The sequence below is a fragment of the Nylanderia fulva genome, unplaced genomic scaffold (assembly GCF_048542155.1).
Source record: "Nylanderia fulva isolate GAGA-0341 unplaced genomic scaffold, ASM4854215v1 Scaffold150, whole genome shotgun sequence".
NCBI lineage: Eukaryota > Metazoa > Arthropoda > Insecta > Hymenoptera > Formicidae > Nylanderia > Nylanderia fulva.
Window position 1 is genome coordinate 188,374 of NW_028189731.1, and position 23,020 is coordinate 211,393.

A 23,020-nucleotide genomic window follows, 5' to 3' on the forward strand; every position below is an offset into this window, starting at 1 on the left:
TAACCCCATGCCAGTACTGGTTCACAATTGGCAAGAACAGATGGGCCAGTATTGGGTATACAATTGGCTCATTGGATATGAAACTGGTCTAGTATTGGGTATACAATTGGCCCAGCATTGGATATGAAACTGGTCCAGTATTGGGTATATAACTGGCCCAGAGTATTGCGCGCTTAAAAGCCTTTTACCGATCGCAACTTAATTCGGGCGTTTTTGCAACACGCGCGCGGGAGTCGGAGATTCGGTAATTAAAATTAAACATTTAAACATTTTTATTTTCTTTAAAATATACTTGATGTACATCGATACCAGTGCAGAACTGCACCGGGAAATGAAATAATAAAAGTCACAATTAACAGATGTTGTTGATCTAAATTTGATCAGGAATATATTCAGAAAAATAATAAAGTAAAAAAAAAACTCAAATTAATGCTTTATTTATGAATTCTGTTTTTTCTACCACCATCTCTGTTCGGAGCTCCGGAGAACCAACAACTTGTTCTTGACAGAATTTCTTTTTTACAACTATTCGGGAATAGTTGTTTTAATGTATCTGATAAAAAAATGAGTGGTTTTAAAACTATATATACAAATGCATTTCACATATCTTGTGTTATTTTAAAATCGTATAAAATTTATTATAATAAAATGCATATACCTTTCATTATTTTATACGTGTTTGTTTCCGCAAAACTGTCTTTCTTTCTATTATGATTTTGCCATCCACAACCACTATATTTTAACAATTGTAAACAAAGAAGGACTATAAGAGCTATTAAACATAATACAGTTGTCAGATGATATTAATAAAATTCATTTAAACAAAATAATAAATACATAAGACATAAACATTTATGCGAACGTTTCGGCTGACATTTTAAGCCTTCTTCAGCGCAATACAAATATTTTAATTATAAATTGAATTGTGATATTAAAACATTATAGACGGTAATTAACAATGTCAAGATAATAAATATATAAAGTCAGTTTTTTGTCTCGTTACATATGTTGCTAAACAAGTCATCGTGTATGACAACCACCATTACTGATACATACTGAGTTTGAGCGACCGTATCATGCAATCACTTATAAGTATAGACTTCCTGATTTACTGGTCAAGGGAGATATCTTGATTGAATCCTAGTAGGTATACTAGGGGAGTTCTAACTCAGGGGCAATGAGGGGGGGGGGGGCGGGAGGGAATCGGGGACGAGGGGAGTGACGTCACGCGGGGGAGGGGTTCTTATCAGCAAATAAGCTTATCTTATCAGCTCAGGTTACCTGATAAGGGGAATCATGTTACCTAATATGTTTATAAACAAGATAAGCGGATATCTGTTACAAGATAAGATAAGCTAAGTTTTCATAAACAAGATAAGCGGCGTCTTTGAGCTATATCTAAGTTTTCATAAACAAAATAAGATAAGCTTGTGCGATATCTAAGTTTTCGTAGAAAATCTAAAATAAGATAAGCGGCGTCTTTGTAAGGTATCAAAGTTTGCAGATAAGATAAGCTAAGTTTTCGTAGAAAATCCAAGATAAGCGGCGTCTTTGTAAGGTATCTAAGTTTGCAGATAAGATAAATTCTAAGAAGAGCTGCCGCATGAATCGAGCGCCGACAAATAGATATTTATTACCCCAAGATAAGATAAATTCTACGAAGAGCTGCCGCATGGATCGAACGCCGACATTCAGATATCTATTACTAAGGGGGTTGCGTTTCTTCATCTAAATTTTCTCCGAAGATAAGATAAAAATTCTACGAATGGCTGCCGCCGATTCAAGCTTGGATCGAGCGCCGACAATCAAGCGGGTTGATATGTATATTTCTAAGAAATATCAGCGGGGGCGAACGCAGGCTTCACAGGTTGCGACATGGACTCGGATGAAATGAAAGGTAACGGGCGACTTTATCTATGTATTTCTAAGAATTATCAGCAATATCTAAGATTTCGAATCCAAGATAAGATATCGCAAATATTTCTCGCGAATTAACAATTGCATCATCGCACGAACAAAGAGATGATCGGGATATATAATGAGGACCGATGCAGCTGCCGGGTCATAGTACCACTGGCGAGCGCACGCTCTCTTCATTCGGGGTGCAGAATGTTTGTAATACTATCAACAGCCGCTATTTTTGTTTCGGCGAAGATCATCTTTCGGAGATAATAGCAAATCTTTTGGAGGATTCACGAACAAAGGGATGATCAGAGTATATAATGAGGACCGCTGCCACTGCCGGGTCATAGTACGGTGACATCTGCGAGCATAGTAGTGAGCATAGTGAATTGTTTTTGCAATAAAAACGGAGAACGCAGAACATATTGAGAGCGACAATGAGATAATCACGATCTCAGACGATGAGATGAAGGTGATAACAATCTCCGACGAGATGGGGGTGATAACAATCTCCGACGACAGCGACAGCGACAGCGATGTTGCGATGTACGACCCCGACTATGACAGGGAGGTGAATATTGTCTTAGACGATATTGAAGAGATGGAGGTCGATATCGTACCCATCGTTGATGATGATGACGATGATGATGATGATAAAGAAGAAGAAGAAGAAGAAGAAGAGGAAGAAGATTTGCACGATGATGGGTACGATAGCGAAAACGCTGTTCGGGAGTCGTGCCGCTCGCACATGTTTGGCATACGAGCAGTTGCATCCCTCGACGAACACACGAGGGTATGCACTGTAACGTCGTATGTCATGGCATACGTCACACCATGGGGGTCAGTGCGAATCTGTATGCCCTGTTTCATGAGAAACAGGGGCAGATTCATTTCGATCACGACCATCGAGAGCCACATGACGGCGCGGTACATTGATGCACCACATCTGCGTTGCACCGATTGCCGGGGAGATTATACATATTCTACCTGGCCAACGCATGTCCCACCTGTCAAGGACGTGAGTATATATATATATATAATATGTCAAAAATTCGAGTAATAAAAAATTTATTATATTTTTATGCACAGATGCCGAGTCTGATGATAGCGATGGGTGATGCGACCCCCTCTCTCGCAGTCGTCGGATCCATGCATGGATGCAACGCGCTGGCTCTCTCTCTCTCTCTCGTCGGCTCTCTCCGCTCACTCTCGCCGTCACCATACATAAGAATTATTTTATATTTTTTTATATTTTTTATATTTTTATATTTTTATATTTTTTTATATTTTATATTTTATATTTTATATAAGTATGCTGTCTTCTAAGCTGGGCAATAGAGCCAAGGAAACGAAACGAAAAATTAATTAAACGGAACTGTATCTCAATTTGAGATCCCAAAGTTCCACATATAAATTAATTTCGAAATTTACATATGGAGAAATAAGCGAGAAAAATATAGGTCCGAAAAGTCGCTGAAGCGGGAATCGAACCCGCGTCTTTCACTTTCCGGGCGACTGCTCTTACCAATTAATTAATTTTTCGTTTCGTTTCCTTGGCTCTATTGCCCAGCTTAGAAGACAGCATACTTATATTATTTATATTGAGAGCCGATAAAAATATTTATTTCTGAGTTTATTCACGCCTTGGGCTAATCACGGCGGTATTTACTAACATCTACTAAAAAGGCAAATGAAAAATATAGGATCGAAAGGGTCTGAATAGCTTAGTTGGTAAGAGCAGTCGCCCGGAAAGTGAAAGACGCGGATTCGATTCCCGCTTCAGCGACTTTTCGGACCTATAGTTTTCTCGCTTATTTCTCCATATGTAAGTTTCGAAATTAATTTATATGTGGAACTTTGGGATCTCAAATTGAGATACAGTTCCGTTTAATTAATTTTTCGTTTCGTTTCCTTGGCTCTATTGCCCAGCTTAGAAGACAGCATACTTATATTATTTATATTGAGAGCCGATAAAAATATTTATTTCTGAGTTTATATTTTATATTTTTATATTTTTATATTTTTTTATATTTTACATATATTATTTTTTATTTTTTATTTATACACACAGTAGAGAGGGTTTGGAGTCGATAAATACTACGGAAGTGACGAACCGTGGGGTCCTTATCTCTACGGTAACACATGTACAAATACACACGAACACACACACACGCACATACACATGCATATGAGGTGTAAATCCGACCGGCAACCTCCACGTGGTACACCTCGGGTAATGCCAATGCCGGCGGTAATGTAATAATTAGGAATAAAATATATATATTATTAATATACAAAAATTTTATTAATTTAAAAATGTTTCCCTCCCTCGATATCCTTATAAAAAATAATAAAAAAAATAATGTACAAAAATAATGTACAAAAAATGTACAAAAAAAATAATGTACAAAAAATAATAAAAAAAATAATGAAAAAAATAATGTACAAAAAATAATGTACAAAAATAATTAAAAAAATGTACAAAAAATATGTTTAAAAAAAATAATGAATAAAAAAATATTGAATAAAAAATATATTTTAGTAAATTTAAAAAAAAATGTTTCCCCTCCTCTCCTTCGCATCCCTCTCCCGCCGTACCTCTCTCGCCGTCGACTCTCTCGCCACAGCATCTCTCGCCACAGCATCTCTCGCCGCAGCATCTCTCGCCGCTTAATCCAGGCGTGGATCCCGAGCCGCCACATCCAAGCTTGGATCCCTCTCTCGCTCTGACGGGAGAGCGCGTATACCGCCGCGCGTTGCCTCTTTCTCTTGCTTTGACTGCGCGCTACCTCCTTCTCTCTCGAATGTGTGCATCTCTCTTACTCTCGCGCCGCCGCCGCTGCGGCCCGTCTTCTCTCTCGAATACGTGCGTCTTCTTTCTCGCCTCCGATCTTTTTTTTTATTTGTATTAATTTTATTTTTATTTTAATACATTTTATATAATTTTATGTTATTTTATTTTGTATATTTGTATCTTTTATTATATTTCTATTTTATAAATTAATATCCTCCTTACCTCTTGTTCCCTTTTAAATTATAAGACAATATAAAGAAATCTCTCTCTCTCTCTCTCTCTCTCTCTCTCTCTCTCTCTCTCTCTCTCTCTCTCTCTCTCTCTGTCGCCTCCAACCTTTTTTTATTTGTATTAATTTTATATAATTTTATTTTATTTGTATTAATTTTATTTTATACTTGTTCAGGAATAAGCCTGATCCTAAAGTATAAGTCGTTCAATTCTCCGTTTATTATCATTCGACATCTCAGTAATTATTCGCGCCAACGCGGGACAACACGTCAAAAACACATGTGATCTACGTGTTACTCGCCTGTCTTTTCCTTCGCTCGACGCGAATTGCCTGCGCAAATCCCCAAAATTCTCGCTTCGCGCCTTGGCTACGTGTCTCGGATCATTATTGAGCGTCCAGCCACGAGACGAGATAGATCAATCCACCTTTTGTTGAAATATCGTCCGCCTCGTTTCTAACACTCTTGTTATAATTTGTGATTTGAATAAAAGTATATTAAAACGAATCCGCGAGTGACCATTAACAAAAACTACCGCCTTGGCGTGCGAACCTTCTATACAAGGTTTTACCAACGAGAAACAAAACATTTTGGTCCTTCGAGCCGGATCGTCGCCAAGGACAATTATTGGCATTCCGAATCACGATCGTCGATATGAACACCTCGACATCTTTCGAAGAGCTTTTGGCTCTGCAAACACAGAAGATGAGTTTCGTATCACGGGCGCTCATCAATTACAAGAAGCTGGGGCAAGCCAAAATGACACCTGCGGTGACACGTCAACGTCTCGTCACCTTGAAGGAAGCCTTTGCCACTTGCCAGGAGCTCGACAGTCGAATCGGGCTTCATGCGGACGATGACGACAAAGCATCGCATACCTACTTCACAAAGAATTCGTTTCTGGAATGTGAGGACTGCTACAACGAGGCTGCCGACTACATGGCTGAGGTATTAGAGAGCTACGAATCCCGCATCCCTCCCGCTACATCATCACAAAACGTAAGTGGCTTGCATGATGTTTTCCGACCCGCGTCGCATCTTCCGAGGATCAACCTACCGACCTTCGACGGGAGCATCGACAAGTGGGAAAGCTTTCGCGATAAATTCCAATCGATGATTCATAATGATCATAGTTTATCAAATGTCGATCGCTTACATTATTTGTGCTCATGTGTAAAAGGGGATGCAAGTAACGCGCTTGACCACCTCGCGGTAACCAATAATAATTTCGACGTCGCGTGGAGAATTCTAGTCTCTCGGTACGACAACAAACGTCGTCTTGTTACAACGCATTTACAATCGCTGTTAAATTTGCCGTTACTGACCACAGAAACCGCTCATGACCTTCGTCAGCTTCGCGACCAAACAAACAAAGCAATCCAAGCGCTTAGAAATCTCAACCGTCCTGTCGAACATTGGGATGATTTGCTTGTTTTGCTCGTCGTACAAAAACTCGATAAATACTCGCGTAAAGCTTGGGAACTCAAGCTCAGCGATACGGTGGAATATCAGCGTTATAATGAGCTCGATCAATTTCTTGAGTCTCGAATTCGCGCTCTCGAGGCGATCGTACCACTTTCTAAAGAAAAACCATCATCTACCTCTAAAGGAAAAATTCTTGTGTCGCATACCGCGTCCACCGTTTCGTTCGCATGTCCGTTGTGCAAGGCCAATCACTTATTATACCAATGTTCGACATTTTTAAAGCAAACACCCTCTCAACGTTTCGATTTTATTAAGCAGCGAAAAACGATGTTTAAACTGTTTTAGTAGTAAGCATTCCGTCAAAGATTGTTCGAATTCGCGCGTATGCCGCCAGTGTAATAAACGTCATCACACGTTATTACATTTCGATAACTCGACTCCGCCGGTGCAAACGGAGTCACCGCCAGCAACAAGCGCAAATGTAAACGAAGTCATGTCGCATTTACTATCGAAAACCGTCGCGCCTAATTCTAATATTTTGCTTGCGACTGCCCGGGTGAGAGTCTATTCGCCTGTTGGACGTTTTATAACTGCACGCGCACTTCTGGATCAAGGTTCCGTTTCTACGTTTATTACCGAATCGCTCGCGCAACGTTTACGACTCTCTAAAATAAATCGTTCAATGTTCGTCACCGGCATCAGCGAGATGCAATCCGTTGTCCGTCACGCCGCTCATCTTACAATTACGCCGGCGAATCGCGACGAACCCGCTTATTCAACGACCGCACTCATTCTTCGATCGTTGACAAAATATGTACCGAATCGAATAAGCACGACGGGTACGTGGAACCATGTCGACGGACTCCAATTAGCGGATAGTGACCCCATGAGTACCGACCCGATTGATATAATAATCGGAGCGGATTTATACGGCATGCTCGTACTCGATGGTGTTCGACAAGGTTCCGAAACGGAGCCCACCGCGCAAAATACTACTCTCGGTTGGATTTTGTCCGGGCCAATCGCTTCGTCCCCGACCAATCTTTCGATTTCGGAGACCGCGCATCACGGAGTCGTCCTTGAAGCCTTAGATTTCGACCTTCGTCGTTTCTGGGAGACTGAAGAGGTCCCTCAGACCCAACACCATAGCCCTGACGAGCGCAAGTGTGAAGAGCACTTACTCGCTACCCATTCCCGCACTCCTCAAGGACGCTATATTGTTAGATTACCGTTTAAAACCGGACCACCACTCTCGTTAGGAGAATCTTGCTTCATTGCCAAATCGAGCCTCTATCGCTTAGAGCGACGTTTCAAACGCAATCCATCTATCGCTTCAGAATACCACGACTTTCTCACGGAATACGAAAACCTTGGTCATATGATCAAAATTCCACCGACAGAAATTGTACAACCGGATCAAAGTTATTACATACCGCATCATGCTGTCTTACGTGACAGTAGTGCAACTACTCGACTGCGGGTTGTTTTTAATGCATCCTGCCGTATCACTAACGGAACCTCGTTAAACGATAATATGTTTATCGGACCTAAACTTCAAAAGGATTTGGCCGCTGTCATAATGCAGTGGCGCCAATATCGTTACGTATTTACCGCCGATATCGCCAAAATGTATCGTCAAATTTTAGTTGACTTCCGCGATACTGATTACCAGAGCATTCTATGGCGCTCTTCTCCCAGCGAACCTGTTCGCGACTACCGTCTTCTTACCGTGACGTACGGCACTGCCGCCGCTCCGTATCTCGCTCTTCGAGTGCTAGACCAACTCGCTGAAGATGACGGTGCTCAATTTCCGTTGGCCGTCCCTGTTCTACGTCATCAAACATACGTTGATGATTGCGCGTTCGGAGCCGACGATCATATCCTTGCACGGCAAACACGAGACCAATTAATCGCGCTTCTCGCTAAAGGAGGCTTTCGCCTACGAAAGTGGGCAAGTAATTCTCCAGATCTTTTGTCAGATCTCGATCCTGCCGATCATGGACTAGCCACTCACAAAGTCCTCCAAGACGATGAACACCTTAAAGTGTTAGGAGTTAGTTGGAATCCAAAGCTCGATGCGTTTCAACTTCGCGTATCTCTCCCGTCTTCGCCGGGAAAAACGAAAAGAGCTATTCTCTCGACAATCGCTGGGTTTTTCGATCCGATGGGATGGGCCGCTCCCGTCATCATCGGTGCAAAGATCTTTATGCAACGATTGTGGTCGATCCAATGTCAGTGGGACGACGACATTCCGGGTGAACATTTCGACCACTGGGCAACTTATCATCACCAACTACCGCATCTCGAGACGCTCAGTATTCCGCGTTGGACGACGCACGGATCTCATACTCTGCACAGCGCACTCCATGGCTTTTCCGATGCCTCAACTATGGCTTTCGCAGCCGTTGTTTACCTTCGCGTTGTTAATGTCGACGGCTCAATTAACATCTCTCTTCTCATCGCAAAATCGAAAGTGGCTCCCCTCAAGACGATAAGCGTTCCCCGATTGGAATTGTCGGCGGCGCTCCTTCTCGCTCGGTTAGTTAATTATGTGCGGTCCGCTCTTCAACTTCCGAGTATCGAATGTCACTGTTGGACCGACTCAACCATCACACTCGCTTGGCTAAGTCAGTCTCCATTTCGATGGAAAACTTTCGTTGCCAATCGCGTTTCGATCATTCAGTCCTTGCTGCCTGAAGTTTCTTGGCGTCATGTTCCAACGCAGGACAATCCTGCCGATTGTGCTTCTCGCGGTTTAGCTCCCCATGCTCTCGCAAATTATAATTTATGGTGGTCAGGTCCTTCATGGCTTTGCCAATCTCCAGAATCCTGGCCGACTTGCGAGCTCTCGATACCAGCCGAGACCGCCCTTGAACAGCGTTCTCAACCACCTATTCATTCTTTACATGTAACCCCTAGTTGGGATCTCGCATCACGTTATTCTTCGTGGCCTCGATTGCTCCGAATTACCGCTTATCTTTACCGTTTTCTTTATCGACTCCGATCCTCTAAAAGCGCATCGTCTTCACAAGCGATCCTCCATCCCGAAGAGATCCAGAAAGCCAAACATTACTGGCTCCGAGTTATGCAATCCGAGATGTTTTCCGTTGAAATCTCGACTTTACAACGGCAACTTCCGTTACAAAAAACTAGTTCCTTATCCACACTCAATCCTTATTTGGACGCTGACTGACTTCTTCGCATCAGAGGACGGCTCCGTCATGCTTGCCTTTCAGAAACGACGAAGAATCCGCTCGTATTACGAGCACATCCATTGCTAGTTTTTATTATTCAGCATCATCATCTCAGAACGTTACATGCTGGTCCCCAATTAACACTCGCTTCATTACGTAATGAATTTTGGATCCTCCGATCTCGCGCTACCGTTCGTGCTGTTCTGTATCAGTGCGTACAATGCACTCGTGAGCGCGCTAAAAAACCTGTCGAACTCATGGGCGATCTACCGGAGGCGAGAGTTAACCGTGCTGCTCGCGCATTTATACATACTGGCGTTGATTACGCTGGACCAATCACTGTCCGAACCGCGCCCGGCCGAGGACACAAATCGCAAAAGGCTTACATTGCGCTGTTCATATGTTTAACGACCAAGGCTATGCATTTAGAACTTGTTTCCGATTACAGCTCGCCGACCTTTATTGCAGCGTACCAGCGATTTGTCTCCCGCCGAGGACTACCGTAGTCCATGTACTCAGACAACGGTACAACATTTCATGGCGCTAATCGAGAATTATCCGAAGCTCACGCGAAAGCAATTCGCGATCCAAGCTTTCGTAATCGTCTCGCTAGCGATGGAACCGCGTGGCAGTTCCTACCCCCGGCCGCACCACATTTCGGCGGACTGTGGGAAGCCGGTGTCAAGAGCGTCAAATACCACATAAAGCGTTGCATCGGCCTCCATACATTAACTTTTGAAGAAATGACTACGTTTCTTTGTCGCATTGAAGCTTGCTTAAACTCTCGTCCGATCGCTCCCGTCTCCGATAATCCTGACGATTATCACGCGTTAACGCCTGGTCATTTCTTGATTGGTACCTCTCTTCTCGCTCCCACCGAACCAAGCGTGCTTGAATTTAACGAGAATCGATTGTCGCGTTGGCAAATGATTCAACGTCTGACGGAAGAGTTTTAGCGGTCCTGGTCAAGCGATTACTTGCATTCTCTTCAACAACGCCCAAAATGGCGCGTTATCCAGCGACTTGCCAAAGTTGGCCAAATAGTCCTAGTGCGTAATCCCTTGGCTCCGCCCAGCCATTGGGACCTTGGACGAATTGTCGCCTGTCATCCAGGAGAAGATGGCCTGACGCGCGTTGTCACGGTCAAAACCTCCCGTTCTGAATATAAACGACCGATCGTGAAACTATGCTTCTTGCCTGTTGCGATTAATACCGAAGAAGTAAAAGATTCCGTTATGGCGGGCGGAATCTCGTCTTAATATGCGCTAACACCCCGTTCTTTGTTATTGAAGTATCTACGAGATACTGATATTCTTTGTACAGTGTTTATTCCATTATGTCTTTTATTATTGTTAAACCATTTGTACTTTTTCGAATGCCTACATTCGAGGCGGGCGGTATGTTCAGAAATAAGCCTGATCCTAAAGTATAGGTCGTTCAATTCTCCGTTTATTATCGTTCGACATCTCAGTAATTATTCGCGCCAACGCGGGACAACACGTCAAAAACACATGTGATCCACGTGTTACTCGCCTGTCTTTTCCTTCGCTCGACGCAAATCGCCTGCGCAAATCCCCAAAATTCTCGCTTCGCGCCTTGGCTACGTGTCTCGGATCATTATTGAGCGTCCAGCCACGAGACGAGATAGATCAATCCACCTTTTGTTGAAATATCGTCCGCCTCGTTTCTAACACTCTTGTTATAATTTGTGATTTGAATAAAAGTATATTAAAACGAATCCGCGAGTGACCATTAACAAAAACTACCGCCTTGGCGTGCGAACCTTCTATACAAGGTTTTACCAACGAGAAACAAAACAATACTATTATACTTTTATATATTTTTATTTTAATACATTTTATATAATTTTATTTTTATATTTTTATATTTGTATTTTTTATTAAATTTCTATTTTATAAATTAATATCCTCCTTACCTCTTGTTTCCTTTTAAATTATAAGACAATATAAAGAAATTATTAAAAATTATTTTAGAAACTCTCTTTTCTCCTTCGCGTCTTATTTCGCCGGCTCTCTCGCCGTGCCTCTCTCGTCGACGGCCCGAGCCGCCCACCCGCTCTTGAATGCGTGCGTCTTCTGTCTCTTAATGTCGCGTGCGCCATGTAAGATAAAATTATCGATTCTGCCGCCGCATGAATGCGGCCCGTCTTATCTCGTAAGATAATAATATTGATTTTTTCTCGCTGAAAGCAGGCTTGGATACGACAATGTCATTGACACGATAATTATCTCTCGCAAAGTATGTAACGGGTGGCGCGCAAATAAAGTACACCATGATATATACATATAAGTATTTATTTGTCATATATTTACTACATAATTATATAAAGTTTTATTACATATTAAAAACTAAAGCCACCAGCTCGCAATCGACAAGTTGGTGCATGTTGAAGGCGTTGCTAGCGCGTATCGCATTCGGCAATTCTCTCGCATTCGTTACAGTGGATGCAATATTGGAGAATTGCGTATATTTGATATCGACCGTTGCGATAAGCCTCGTCAATCGATCGAACATTATTTCGATGCATGAATCAAGGTCGAACATACGACGTAACGTCGATTCGACCATCATCATGCGCACGTCCGCCGATTCGAGACTTATGAGCTTGGTGTCGTTTATCTTGTGAAAACGTACTGTTAGCGGCCCGACACTTATAAAATTATACACATCGTTGCTGGAAGAGTCATTGTTCAGATAATTGTGAATAGCGTGACGTTGCTCGTAGAGTCCTTTCCACGTTTTGAGAGATAGTATTAGCTGTTTTCCTCGATGATCTCCTATGGCGATCTCCACGTAACTCGGCGGATCCACTCTGATGCCGATTTCGAAGAATTTGAATTACGTGGCCGTCAATGCGTATCGTCTTCCAAGTATACGAACCGCACGAGGCTCCAGCGAAACGCTGTAAACATTAGATAAAAATTATAACTCGTAAAAAATATAAAAAAGATAAAAGTATATAATACAAAATATAAAATATATAAAATATATAAAATATAAAAAAGTTATACTTACTCGTCGCATTTCTTCTCGTACGTTTCATCATGTCTCGGCATGTAGTAATTCATGCTGCTTCTTTGAACCGAAGGTATTAAAAAAAGTGAACCGTCAGTCAGAACAGTCGACGAGAGACTGATCGTATAAAAAATACTAATAATCGAGTAACGATCATTTTTAAAATATTAGGCGAAAGGGATTCTTAGAAATATATCTGGAGGAAAAAACAAATATTTAAAAGTAGTGGGGGTAAAAGAAATTCTTAGAAATACGATTGCGTAAAAAATTTTTTAAAATATTAGGAGAAGGGATTTCTTAGAAATATCTAATGAGGGAAATAACAAAGAGAATAGTATGTAAACAATATGTTTATTCAAAAAAACGGATGATCGTCTAATCCAAGCCTGGATTCTGCGGCCGACCAACAATTAAATAATTTAAATACATTTTGTAACGCGCAATTTTTTACATGTTTATTACACCGTAGAGTATATGTGGGATCTAATTAATTTAATGCAGGCATATCTTCATATATGGCATCCAAGGTTTCAATGATGAAACTGCTGCTCGCATCGTCCACTATTTCGGCCAGCCATTTTCGCTTTTCGAGTCCTTTTACATACACGAGAGAGGACTTCTCGTCCTCTTCGTCTTATTCATTTATGCCAATGATAGCTGCCGTGATCAAGCGCTGAGCCATGCAGTATGGAACATTTCCATCCTCCCAATGCAAGCTGTGATGATGCTGAACTATCCATGAGACCTGGCGCCTTTCCAACTTTATAAGCACGCTCCATGGCACAGGGCATGCGAAGAAATAGTGCGGCAGGATATATCCTCTTCTCAGGATTGCCGCTTCCTTCACGATAAATCATTTGTTTAGGATAAATCCTTGCAGGTCGACAAACGTTGGTGCGGACATGATCTCTTTGATGTGAGTCAGTCGAGAGGTATTACGATACTCTTCAGACATCTCGCATTATCATGATTATGTATCCTCCTCCCCTCTCTTACACGTGTAGTTGTGTAAACATTTTTAGATGATTTTGCGCACAACATTGGTCAACGGGTTGTACTGGATCACGCGATCGTGCATAATGAGACAATATGCTGTGATATTATTAGGTATATTCTCCTTACACTCAAACTTTAATCTCACATCCACCGTTGCGCTCTTGACCAATTTGTTTTGTCGAGAACAATCAATAATCACAAACGGACCGGAACGTAGAAATAACGAGACGGTGAGGCTTGGCTCGAGATACTCGTATCCGTAATAATTTTTTGCAGAAAACGCGCATACGTGTCATACAGAATCGACCATCTGTTTCTATCGAAATCCAGATTCATATCGTCGTACAAATAACATTCCGAGTTCAGATAGAGTTTCACGTGGTTAATTTACAGTTGTCGAATCGACTCTTATCCTCAGACATGACGTTTTTTCCGCCTGTCTGCAGGGCAAAAATTACATATCGCGTCTTCTCCAGTTGAGTCGCGGTCTAATGGCCCACGAATGCTTGGTCGTACGCTTGCAATAGCGGAAATTCGTATAGATCCCACGAGCGAAAACCATGCTGAGGTACCGTCCGCTTTTCAAAGCGCGCAGTATCGACAGCTTCTTAATCTCGCTCAACAATACGTGTGGCATTCGCCATTGTATCTTGAATATGTTGATCGCAAGCTTCAGTGCAGAATCTCCATACAGACAATTATTGTCGTTGCGCGCCTCGTATTAGGATCAACTCATGACGCGCATTAATAATCACCGCGTTTGTAATCCTCGCAAAATCCCAGCAACATATGCAGCGGCACACAAAAATTAAAGTATCCATTCACAGTAGTCGGGCTATGCCAGCCTGCATTTCGCATAATCACGCTTCTATCGAATGACATTGTTACATAGTTTTTCAGCAGACATGTTATTCCCACATTCCTGTTGCGATCAATCTCCACACCATCGAGCTTATAGCGAATTTCGTCAAACATGAATGCGACGCAATTATTTCCCAGCATCACATTGGATCCCTTACTGGATGAGTTATCCGCAGTTCACCCTCGATGTAGAGAAAAATCTTATACGGCAACGTATATAAATCCTGTTGTTGTATGGGTATTCTTATCTCGTCGCTGTATCCAAATGTTGTGTTGGCAAACGGGTTGTATGTGTGAGTCTCAATCTTGACGATGCGATCGTGAAAGACTGGCTCTTCCTCGATGTTGAAAATCTCAGTCATTGTTCAGATGGCGCGCACCGCAAATCCCAAAAATTGTAAAAAACGCAACGTTTGACGAGGTGAGTCTCTTCTTTTGCGGTTGATTTGATATTAGCGAATGATGTTGCTGCTGGTCTGATTGTGTTTTTCGTGTCTTTATTCAACACGAGCATCCCGTCGCACGAGGGTGGCCCGCCGTCGTACGTGCAATCTACTGTTATCTTTTCACCTCGAAAATCAAGCAATCGTCCCTCCTGGTCAGCAACGCGTAACACTAAATCAGTAATGCTTCGTACGAAGACCGGCAGGTAATGATCTGCGCCGGCGTTTCTGATACCTTATATCCTGGTGGTACCCTCGGTGAAAATTCGTGTATCGTGTGAACGAGTTTATCGTTGCTGTATGCACCCGCGGTCACGTTACACTTTATGCGGATAATGTTCACGTTGATAATATTAATCACCATGTTCGATTTGTGCCATTTCGCGGGTTGCAGTATACGATTCGAGAATCCCAGCAGCAATCCAATGTTGTTGGGCATGCTAAACGTTTACTCTGTAGGCATACTTGAATCTTGCTTCTCATCGTATTGTAATTAGCGCGGAGCCGATTGGGTAATCTTCATCGTCGACACCTTTATCGCTAACAGCATTATGTTTCGGGAAAGTTTCACGTTTCAGAAATTCATGTATCGCTTGCAGCTCGTACGATCCCTCGGAAATTGTAATTTCCACGTCGTCCTGTGCCGTAGTAAAATTTAATATTCGAGGAATTCACATTCGATATAGTGTGATAAGTTTCAAAATCCGTCAGACCAAGCTCGTAGTCCGCGTCGCTCAAATCTATGGGCGGAAAGTAGGTCGCCGCGAGGACGCTACTCTTCCCAGTCAATGTTAATGTTAGCGACGTTGACAAAACTGAGTAAATAATGCAATGTCAGTCTTAAATTCGCGGCGAGAAATCTCGGAGAAATTGCAAGCACAATTGTCCACAGATACTCTGATCATACGTTTGATAAGAAGTGTAATTGTATTCCAATTTCGGCACATTTAAATATCGCACCAATTCCTCAGGTGGCGCAGATTGCCAAAACTGTCGAAATAGATTGCGCGATTTCTCCTTTTTTGCAATAGCCACCCAATGAGTGCCAGGACCGTCTGTGCTGTCTAGAATTGACTATACCGCTCTCATTTTCTCGCGCGCCATTTATCGGTAAATTATTGCGCATAAATACACTTTAAAATATGGAATGTGCATTACGTTTTGCAAGTTGTAGCAATTGCACATTTGTAGTTACACCTTGCCGGCATTTTTAACGTTTTTTTTGACGTTTTTTTTCTCGCTCCTCGTCTATATTTGTAAGGGGCGAGATACAGTCCCGCGGCCTTCCATGGCGCGATTGTGGCGTAGTATCTCTTGCAACTGACGTTGCGCGGCTTTATTGTCGTTCAACCGCTTTTGCTACGCAGCCGCTCCGCCGACCAGGGATCCGAGCACGCCCAGCATTGGTAAAATCGATAAAAATTTACTTCGTTTCGCTGCCGAAAGTATCCTCCTCTTTTTCGTTCTTCTTTTTTGTCCTCTTCTTCAAGCCCATGCCGAGCTTCGTCTTGTCTTTCATCGCTGCCCAGACAACTGCGGCCGCGGCTCTCTCACCGAGACTCGAGTCTTTCCGCGACGATACGAGTTTTGCTTTCTCGATGAGTACCTTATCCGCCGCGTGTCTCTCGTTGAGTTCGCTGCTCCGAGAGTACGCTATATCGTGTTTACGACACGCCGCGTCCAATGGGTTGACGCCTTAATCACCTCTAGCCAAACACTTTTTCAAACGAATTCCCGGGCCGCACAAATTGATATCCGGAATATGAAGCTCGACGAAAGTGCGTTTATCGCATGATTTAATACACCTGAGCCTATTTTCGTTGACATCCGCCGCAATCTCTAGACAATACTGAGCAAGGCGCGAGTCCGCGCAGCTATAAATAGGCGGACGTTGGACATTCAAATCGGGAGTGAGAAAAATGAAATTCGTGCGACAACTCTGACGGATACAGTGATGAATTACGACGACAGAATACGCTGCAGCGTGAACGAAGGTGGCGCAAACACGTACGATGTTACCGACAACTATACGCGCGAATCGTTTGCTGCCCCTTAAACTGCTGTAAAACCACGTGTTGATAAGCTGCTGGAAAATCTGCACGGCGTACGTATCGAGAACGTGTACGTGTACTCTAATAAATCGCTGCAAACAGCCGAAATATCGCTATTTGGAAAATTTATTGACACGATTGACGAAATCGGCTACTTTACATTCTCCAATAACAGTGACGTCATTCCACCAAGCGAGGCATGTCCAAATTCAATTTTTGTCTTTAATGATGTGGCATGCGACAAGCAAAATACGATAAGAGAGTACTTTCACAATGGGGAGCGTCACTCGAACATGACTGCTTCTTATCTCTGTCAGCATATGCGAGAATACCGAAACATCTTATACGCGACAACGCGAACCTGCTATTCTGTTTAAACAGGACGCCACCAATTTGAAGCATGTGTACAACGATCACGTGAATACCGACATGTCGTATGAGGATTTCAGTATTTATTGTCGTTACATGTTGGCAGCAAAGTATGGATTTCTAGTGATAGACAAGGACAGCTTGTTTACGAACGGGCGATACAGAAAAGGATGTAACGAGTTCGCGATACCGGCAGAGCCATTAGTCGTCGGCAGCACTCTCTAGAGTTTCTCACGACCGGAAGGATTGTTGGTGACATGGCTGATAATATTTGCGAGCGTGAAAAGGTTGCCAAAGAGATTGCGAAGACGGCCGAATCAATCCGCAAGAAACATCGCGCTCTGAAGACCGGAAAGATCGATGATGATATCGCCGTCAAGACTCACTTTAAACCTATTATCGAGCCGCTACAAAAAATTGTCGACAACGCGACGATTTCGGTGAAAAACGAGCCTAACACCGACGACGACGACGATGACGGTGTGAAGATTGAGACACAGTATAAGGGGGAGACACCGAAAAAAAGAAAACATAAACTATCAAGCGATATAAAAAGAGGAGGAAGAATTGAAAAAAGAGAAAATATGATATTTCGAAACCATGGATGCTTCACTGCCGGACAACATCTACACCGATAAGCGTACTACCTGTGATACCCAAAGCACTCGTAGACGAAAATGTTTTCGAAACCACGACGTAACCCGCCCGAAATATCCCTTCGACACTGGTTAAGATCGCCGGAAGGGTCGACAAATGATGCGAAAGGATTGGGGGCCATTAGGACAAAAGTACATGGACGCTCTCTCGGTGCTGATGAGAAGAAAAAAATTGATAATGTATACGGAGTCTACTTCGGCGAGAATGAAATGCGGCTCGGGCAGCAAACGATTGCGATTGACAAAGATGACATATAATCATAGGCGACACGCGGTACATTGGAACGCCGCCGGATTGTACGAGTTGATTTTCAAGAAAACCTGATTACCAGGGAGGACGATTTGCAAAAATACAAGCACATATTATTGACGACAACGTGCATAAACGCAATTTTGATGCTCAAGGGTCATGTGAAAGGTAGCAAGGGGGACAAGTACAAATATATAATGGCACCGTTGACGCGGGTGAAGAGCCCAAAATCTGGCAGGGAATGCTCGCGCTATGACGCTAACCGGCAATAAGATTGATTACGTGCACTGGGATGGACCCCAACGAGCTAGTGGATCGCCTACGATTGCTCGACGTTTCGCGCCAAGCTGGCAACAACGCGGCATGACAACGAGATCCTGTCGATCATCGAGGAACTGATAGAAGCGGGCATTTTAAAAATTAAACAAAAGGTCCGACAATCTATCAGTTCATCGCGTGACACTTTACAAAGCATTGCAAAAAATGTCTATCAATAATTTGGATAATTCGAGAGGAGAATTGGATACAACCGGCAATCATTGGTACACATTGATGAGAAGATGTGTGCGTTAAAAACGCTCTATGTCGCGTCGCTACAGATTATGACGCGAGATTGCGCAGATTCGCCGTGTAGCGCAACCTGAGGCGGATACTGATGCTGTCAACAAATTGTACCTGGAAGAGTGCTTTTAAAACATTGATGGTCCTAACAGAAATGAGTTAGATGAGAAGCTGACTGCGTTAGAGAAGAATGTACGAGCGTTGGAGACTGCGATAAAGAACTTCATCGCGCGGCTAATTCAGAAACGACTATAACCTAAATAGAGCGGCTTTGGCTCAGAATCATTTATAAAATAGTTGTGATACGGCTAGAAGAAGTGGTTGCAAACAACAATGAGTGGCATTAGTGACCGACCCGGAAACAGCAGTGAACGACCTGGAAAAACGTGGCGAACGCACCGCTACGATCGAGGTTTACTGAACATGTCAAGCAGGGCTGCGAACGAGGCTACGAACAAGTCCTTAAAGGTTATCAACAACCCAGTAAGGGTTGCGACACAAGTCAGAGACGGTTACGATCGAGTCAGAAGCGGCTACGAACGGGTCAGAAGCTACTGTGAAAAAAGGCTGCAAACGAGTCAAAGACGATTTTTTGAATGGGTCAAAGACGGGAGTGAACAACGCTATAACGTGGCACGACACGTGAACGAACCCCGAAACAACGTGGCACGAACGTGAACGAACCCCAAAGAACTCCGAAACAACGTGGCACGAACGTGAATGAATCCCGAAACAACGTGGCACGAACGTGAAAGAACCCTCGAAACAACGTGGCACCAACGAGAAACGAACCCCGAAATAACGTGGCACGAACGTGAAAAGAACCCTGAAATAACGTGGCACGAACGTGAAAGAACCTCGAAACAACGTGGCACAAACGTGAACGAACCCCGAAATACGTGGCACGAACGTGAAAAAACCCGAAATAAACGTGGCACGAACGTGAACAAACGAAATAAATAGTTGAAAATAACAACAAGCAACATAGTTTGAGAGACGCCGGCAGTTGGTAAACGAGTTGCACGCGTCAGCGAGAAAAAATTTTTCCCTCGAAGACATGTCATGTGCGAGGATACGATGATCTGTGGCAAACCGACATTGTCGAGATGCGTCCGTACTCCCATTTCAACAGAGGTTACCACTACATACTCCCGTCATCGATGTGTTGAGCAAGTATGCGTGGGCTGTACCACTCAAGAGTAAAGGAGGAAGCGAGACAGCTGACGCAATCGCTGAGATAATCAAAACAGCCAAGAGATGTCCAGAAAAACATGCAAACCGATAACAAGAAGGAATTTTTACAACGCCGATGTGCAACGACTTATGCGAAAACATGACATTAATCACTATTCGACATATTCGATATTGAAGGTGTCGGTCGTCGAGCGAATCAATCGCACGCTAAAGAACGACATGTGGAAGATGTTTACGCTGAATGGCACTTACAAGTGGTTCGACATACTGCCACGCCTCGTATCAGATTACAACGGACGCAAGCATCGAACGATTGGTATGCGACCCGCCGACGTTACCCCCGCGATCGCCGAAAGACTCTTGGCTACCGTGTACAATCGTGTAGAAATCACGGGCCCGGCAAAGTTCAAAGTAGGTGATCAGGTACGCGTCAGCAAGTACAAACAACTTTTCGAGAAGGGATACACGCCAAATTGGACAACCGAGGTGTTTAAAATTGTTAAAGTGCAGCATATTAATCCCGTAACATATCTACTCGAGGATTATCGCAAGACATCTATCGCTGGAGCATTTTACGAGCACGAGCTGCATCGCAAAAATTGTCCGGATGTGTACCTCGTGGAGAAAATACTGCGCAGGAGGGGTGACGAGCTTTACGTGAAATGGCTAGGATTTGACAGTTCGCAAAACTCTTGGATACATAAAAACAATGCTATTTAATGTATTTTATTCAATCATTTATATAACATACTATATATTGTATAACATATATGCAATATATAACAAATATATAACAAAAAATATGTATACTTCTCATTAATACATCCTCACAATATAATGTATATAATAAATATAATAAATATAATAAATATAATAAATATAATAAATATAATAAATATAATTTACAACAATATTCTATAATGTCCCCACGGCAAGGTGTCGGTCGACTCAGGTACGACATACCGTTTGTCGTCGTAGGGACTTAGAGCAATTTTTGTCTCGCTGATGGTATACACTTTATGTAATTTTGATCTTATGCATGACTGCTGACGCGTCATTTCAATTTCGTCATTAAGGCAACGCGTATAATCGTCGAATGTTATACTACGCACTACAACGTTACTTTTGACACCTTTTGCCTTTTTAGTGTCCTTTTTACCGTCCACCCGCAAAGCATACATTTTTGCTCTAAGCCCGACGAATTCGGTCATTATCGCGCCGTTATTCTCATCTTTTATCAGACCCGGCACTTTTTTATTCGCGAGTGGTATACCGTACGCATTATTCGCGGCGTAGCCGCTGGTATCGAATCGAGCGATATCGCGTTTCAAATTTTCATAGACATCCTGGCATTTAATTTGATATATTAAACTATCCGTGTCGGTGTACATTACTCTACAATTGTCACGATAGAGCGGTGACATGTATTCGTGATGAAATTCATAAAGGCATACTTTTGATATGTCGAGTATGCACATGCCGACGTAGATTGGCTTGTAGAATTTTACTTCGAGTTTGCGTAATTCTATGGCAACTAATTTTTCCGAAAATATGCTTGTACTATTAAAATTTGGTTTCGCGATCATTGCCTTCGCACCGTCCCATTTTGTTAATAATTTTACATCTACATGATTGCGCACATTTTCCATTGTCTTGCCGAATATTGCATTATTCATCAATTTATATAAATTTTTTTCAAAATCGTTTTTGGCATGTGTTCTAAATTGTGTGTTGAGTTCGATGTATTTTTGCAGCCACGCTGACTGTGTGAATTGTAGTATGCGGCATATTTTTGTTATGCGTAGCCCGTGGCACGTGCACTGCTGTAGATTACGATAGTGTATTTACGTAGCGCTTCTTATCGCAAAGCGTTGCGAGGAGTTTATACTCCCGCTTGCCGGGCGGCTTATCGCGCGTCGGGCAAAACGGTAGGTCAATGTGCGCGTTATGAAGATGCTGCGAATACTTTAAATCTACTTCGAGAACATAGCCTATAGGCGAATCGAACGCGATAGATGATACATCAAAATTCGATACATCGTCGACCCACCGAAAATCGGCATACGGCAATGGTTGACACATTGCCCATCCGTACAAATTATTTACATCAAAATACTGTACATGAGATAAGATGTGGGTTTCGATGGGTCGTACGATTGCATGTACTTGTTATTAACCTGTGCATATCGACCTGAACATTGACTAAGGCCGCCGCGTATATTTCGTTCGACAAACATAACCATGTCAATGTCTGTTAATAATTCAAATTTTATATTCGTATGTTTTAACATGGCGTCCCATGTATATCCAGGAAGAGTATAATAATACGCGGGATCGAGTCCATAACTTTTTATACAACTGTCGCGAAAATTTTCAAATATATCGGCCAATAACAAGACATCAATTTTTAAATATAAATCGCTATATTCGCCTAGCGTTCGAAGAAAGAATCGCCTCCAGACGGTCTCGGCGTGCGCGTAATCACTCTCGGATACTGTGTCGCCGGTCAGGGAGCTGTAAAATGAGTTGCGCGGCGGTAATCGAGTGTCTTGTAATCTGTCCACACAGTCTATGTATTCGTACGGAAAGACGCCCTTCCGTGTCAATAAATTAAATTTTTCATTAGTTAAATTTTAATATTCTGAATGTAAAATTTTTAGTTTTTCTTTATCCAAAAATGATGCTAATTTGTCGAAACTAGCGCTGAGAAACTTATACAAATCGATAAAGCGTAATTTGATATAATTTTTCGAATTATTGTCTTGTGTCAATCTAACAGTTTTCGAGAATGATATGTATTTTTCCTTTGTTATCGGCAGTAATTCGATTTCCCCTTTGAACGCTGTGGCTATGTCCTCGATAATGAAATGCGCGTCGTAGCCGGACAGATTGTGAAAGACAATAGGAATACAAAATGATTCTTTGTAATTTAAGTTACAATTTGAGTGCGCGGGACCCCTGTACCGCCCGGTGAGGTGGCAATGATCGCGGACGCGTGTATCGTCTTTGTCAAACGGTTTCTCACAAATGTGACAATGCGTCGCGGTGCGAAATTTTA

General features: G+C 42.6%; 3 protein-coding genes across 3 annotated transcripts; 2 read left to right on the forward strand and 1 right to left on the reverse strand.

Annotated features, from left to right (window-relative positions):
* The first annotated feature begins 1,875 nt into the window (after positions 1-1,875).
* On the forward strand, positions 1,876-9,544 carry LOC114935817 (uncharacterized). Its single transcript, XM_085480604.1, has 5 exons — positions 1,876-1,897; positions 2,361-2,518; positions 5,491-6,115; positions 6,257-6,572; positions 6,697-9,544. The coding sequence occupies exons 1-5, from the start codon at positions 1,876-1,878 to the stop codon at positions 9,542-9,544; spliced, it is 3,969 nt and encodes a 1,322-aa protein (XP_085336730.1).
* A 510-nt stretch (positions 9,545-10,054) lies between these two features.
* LOC114930240 (uncharacterized) lies at positions 10,055-10,501 on the forward strand. Its single transcript, XM_029301987.1, has one exon. The coding sequence runs from the start codon at positions 10,055-10,057 to the stop codon at positions 10,499-10,501; it is 447 nt and encodes a 148-aa protein (XP_029157820.1).
* A 1,399-nt stretch (positions 10,502-11,900) lies between these two features.
* Positions 11,901-12,634, reverse strand: LOC146724074 (uncharacterized). The gene is made up of 2 exons (XM_085480605.1): positions 12,582-12,634; positions 11,901-12,378 (listed from the first exon to the last, which is right to left on the reverse strand). Exons 1-2 carry the CDS (start codon positions 12,632-12,634, stop codon positions 11,901-11,903), a joined length of 531 nt encoding a protein of 176 aa, XP_085336731.1.
* Between the last annotated feature and the right edge of the window lie 10,386 nt (positions 12,635-23,020).

Bases quoted from the DNA above. Each gene is read 5' to 3' on its own strand.
- LOC114935817 (XM_085480604.1), top strand. From the start codon at position 1,876: ATGGACTCGGATGAAATGAAAG. The intron at 2,519-5,490 runs GTACCCATCGTT...CTTCTATACAAG, and splicing joins AAGAGATGGAGGTCGATATC to GTTTTACCAACGAGAAACAA. The intron at 6,573-6,696 runs GTTCGCATGTCC...AAACTGTTTTAG, and splicing joins CATACCGCGTCCACCGTTTC to TAGTAAGCATTCCGTCAAAG.
- LOC114930240 (XM_029301987.1), top strand. From the start codon at position 10,055: ATGTACTCAGACAACGGTACAACATTTCATGGCGCTAATCGAGAATTA.
- LOC146724074 (XM_085480605.1), bottom strand. From the start codon at position 12,634: ATGAATTACTACATGCCGAGACATGATGAAACGTACGAGAAGAAATGC. The intron at 12,379-12,581 runs GTAAGTATAACT...AATCGGCATCAG, and splicing joins TACGAGAAGAAATGCGACGA to AGTGGATCCGCCGAGTTACG.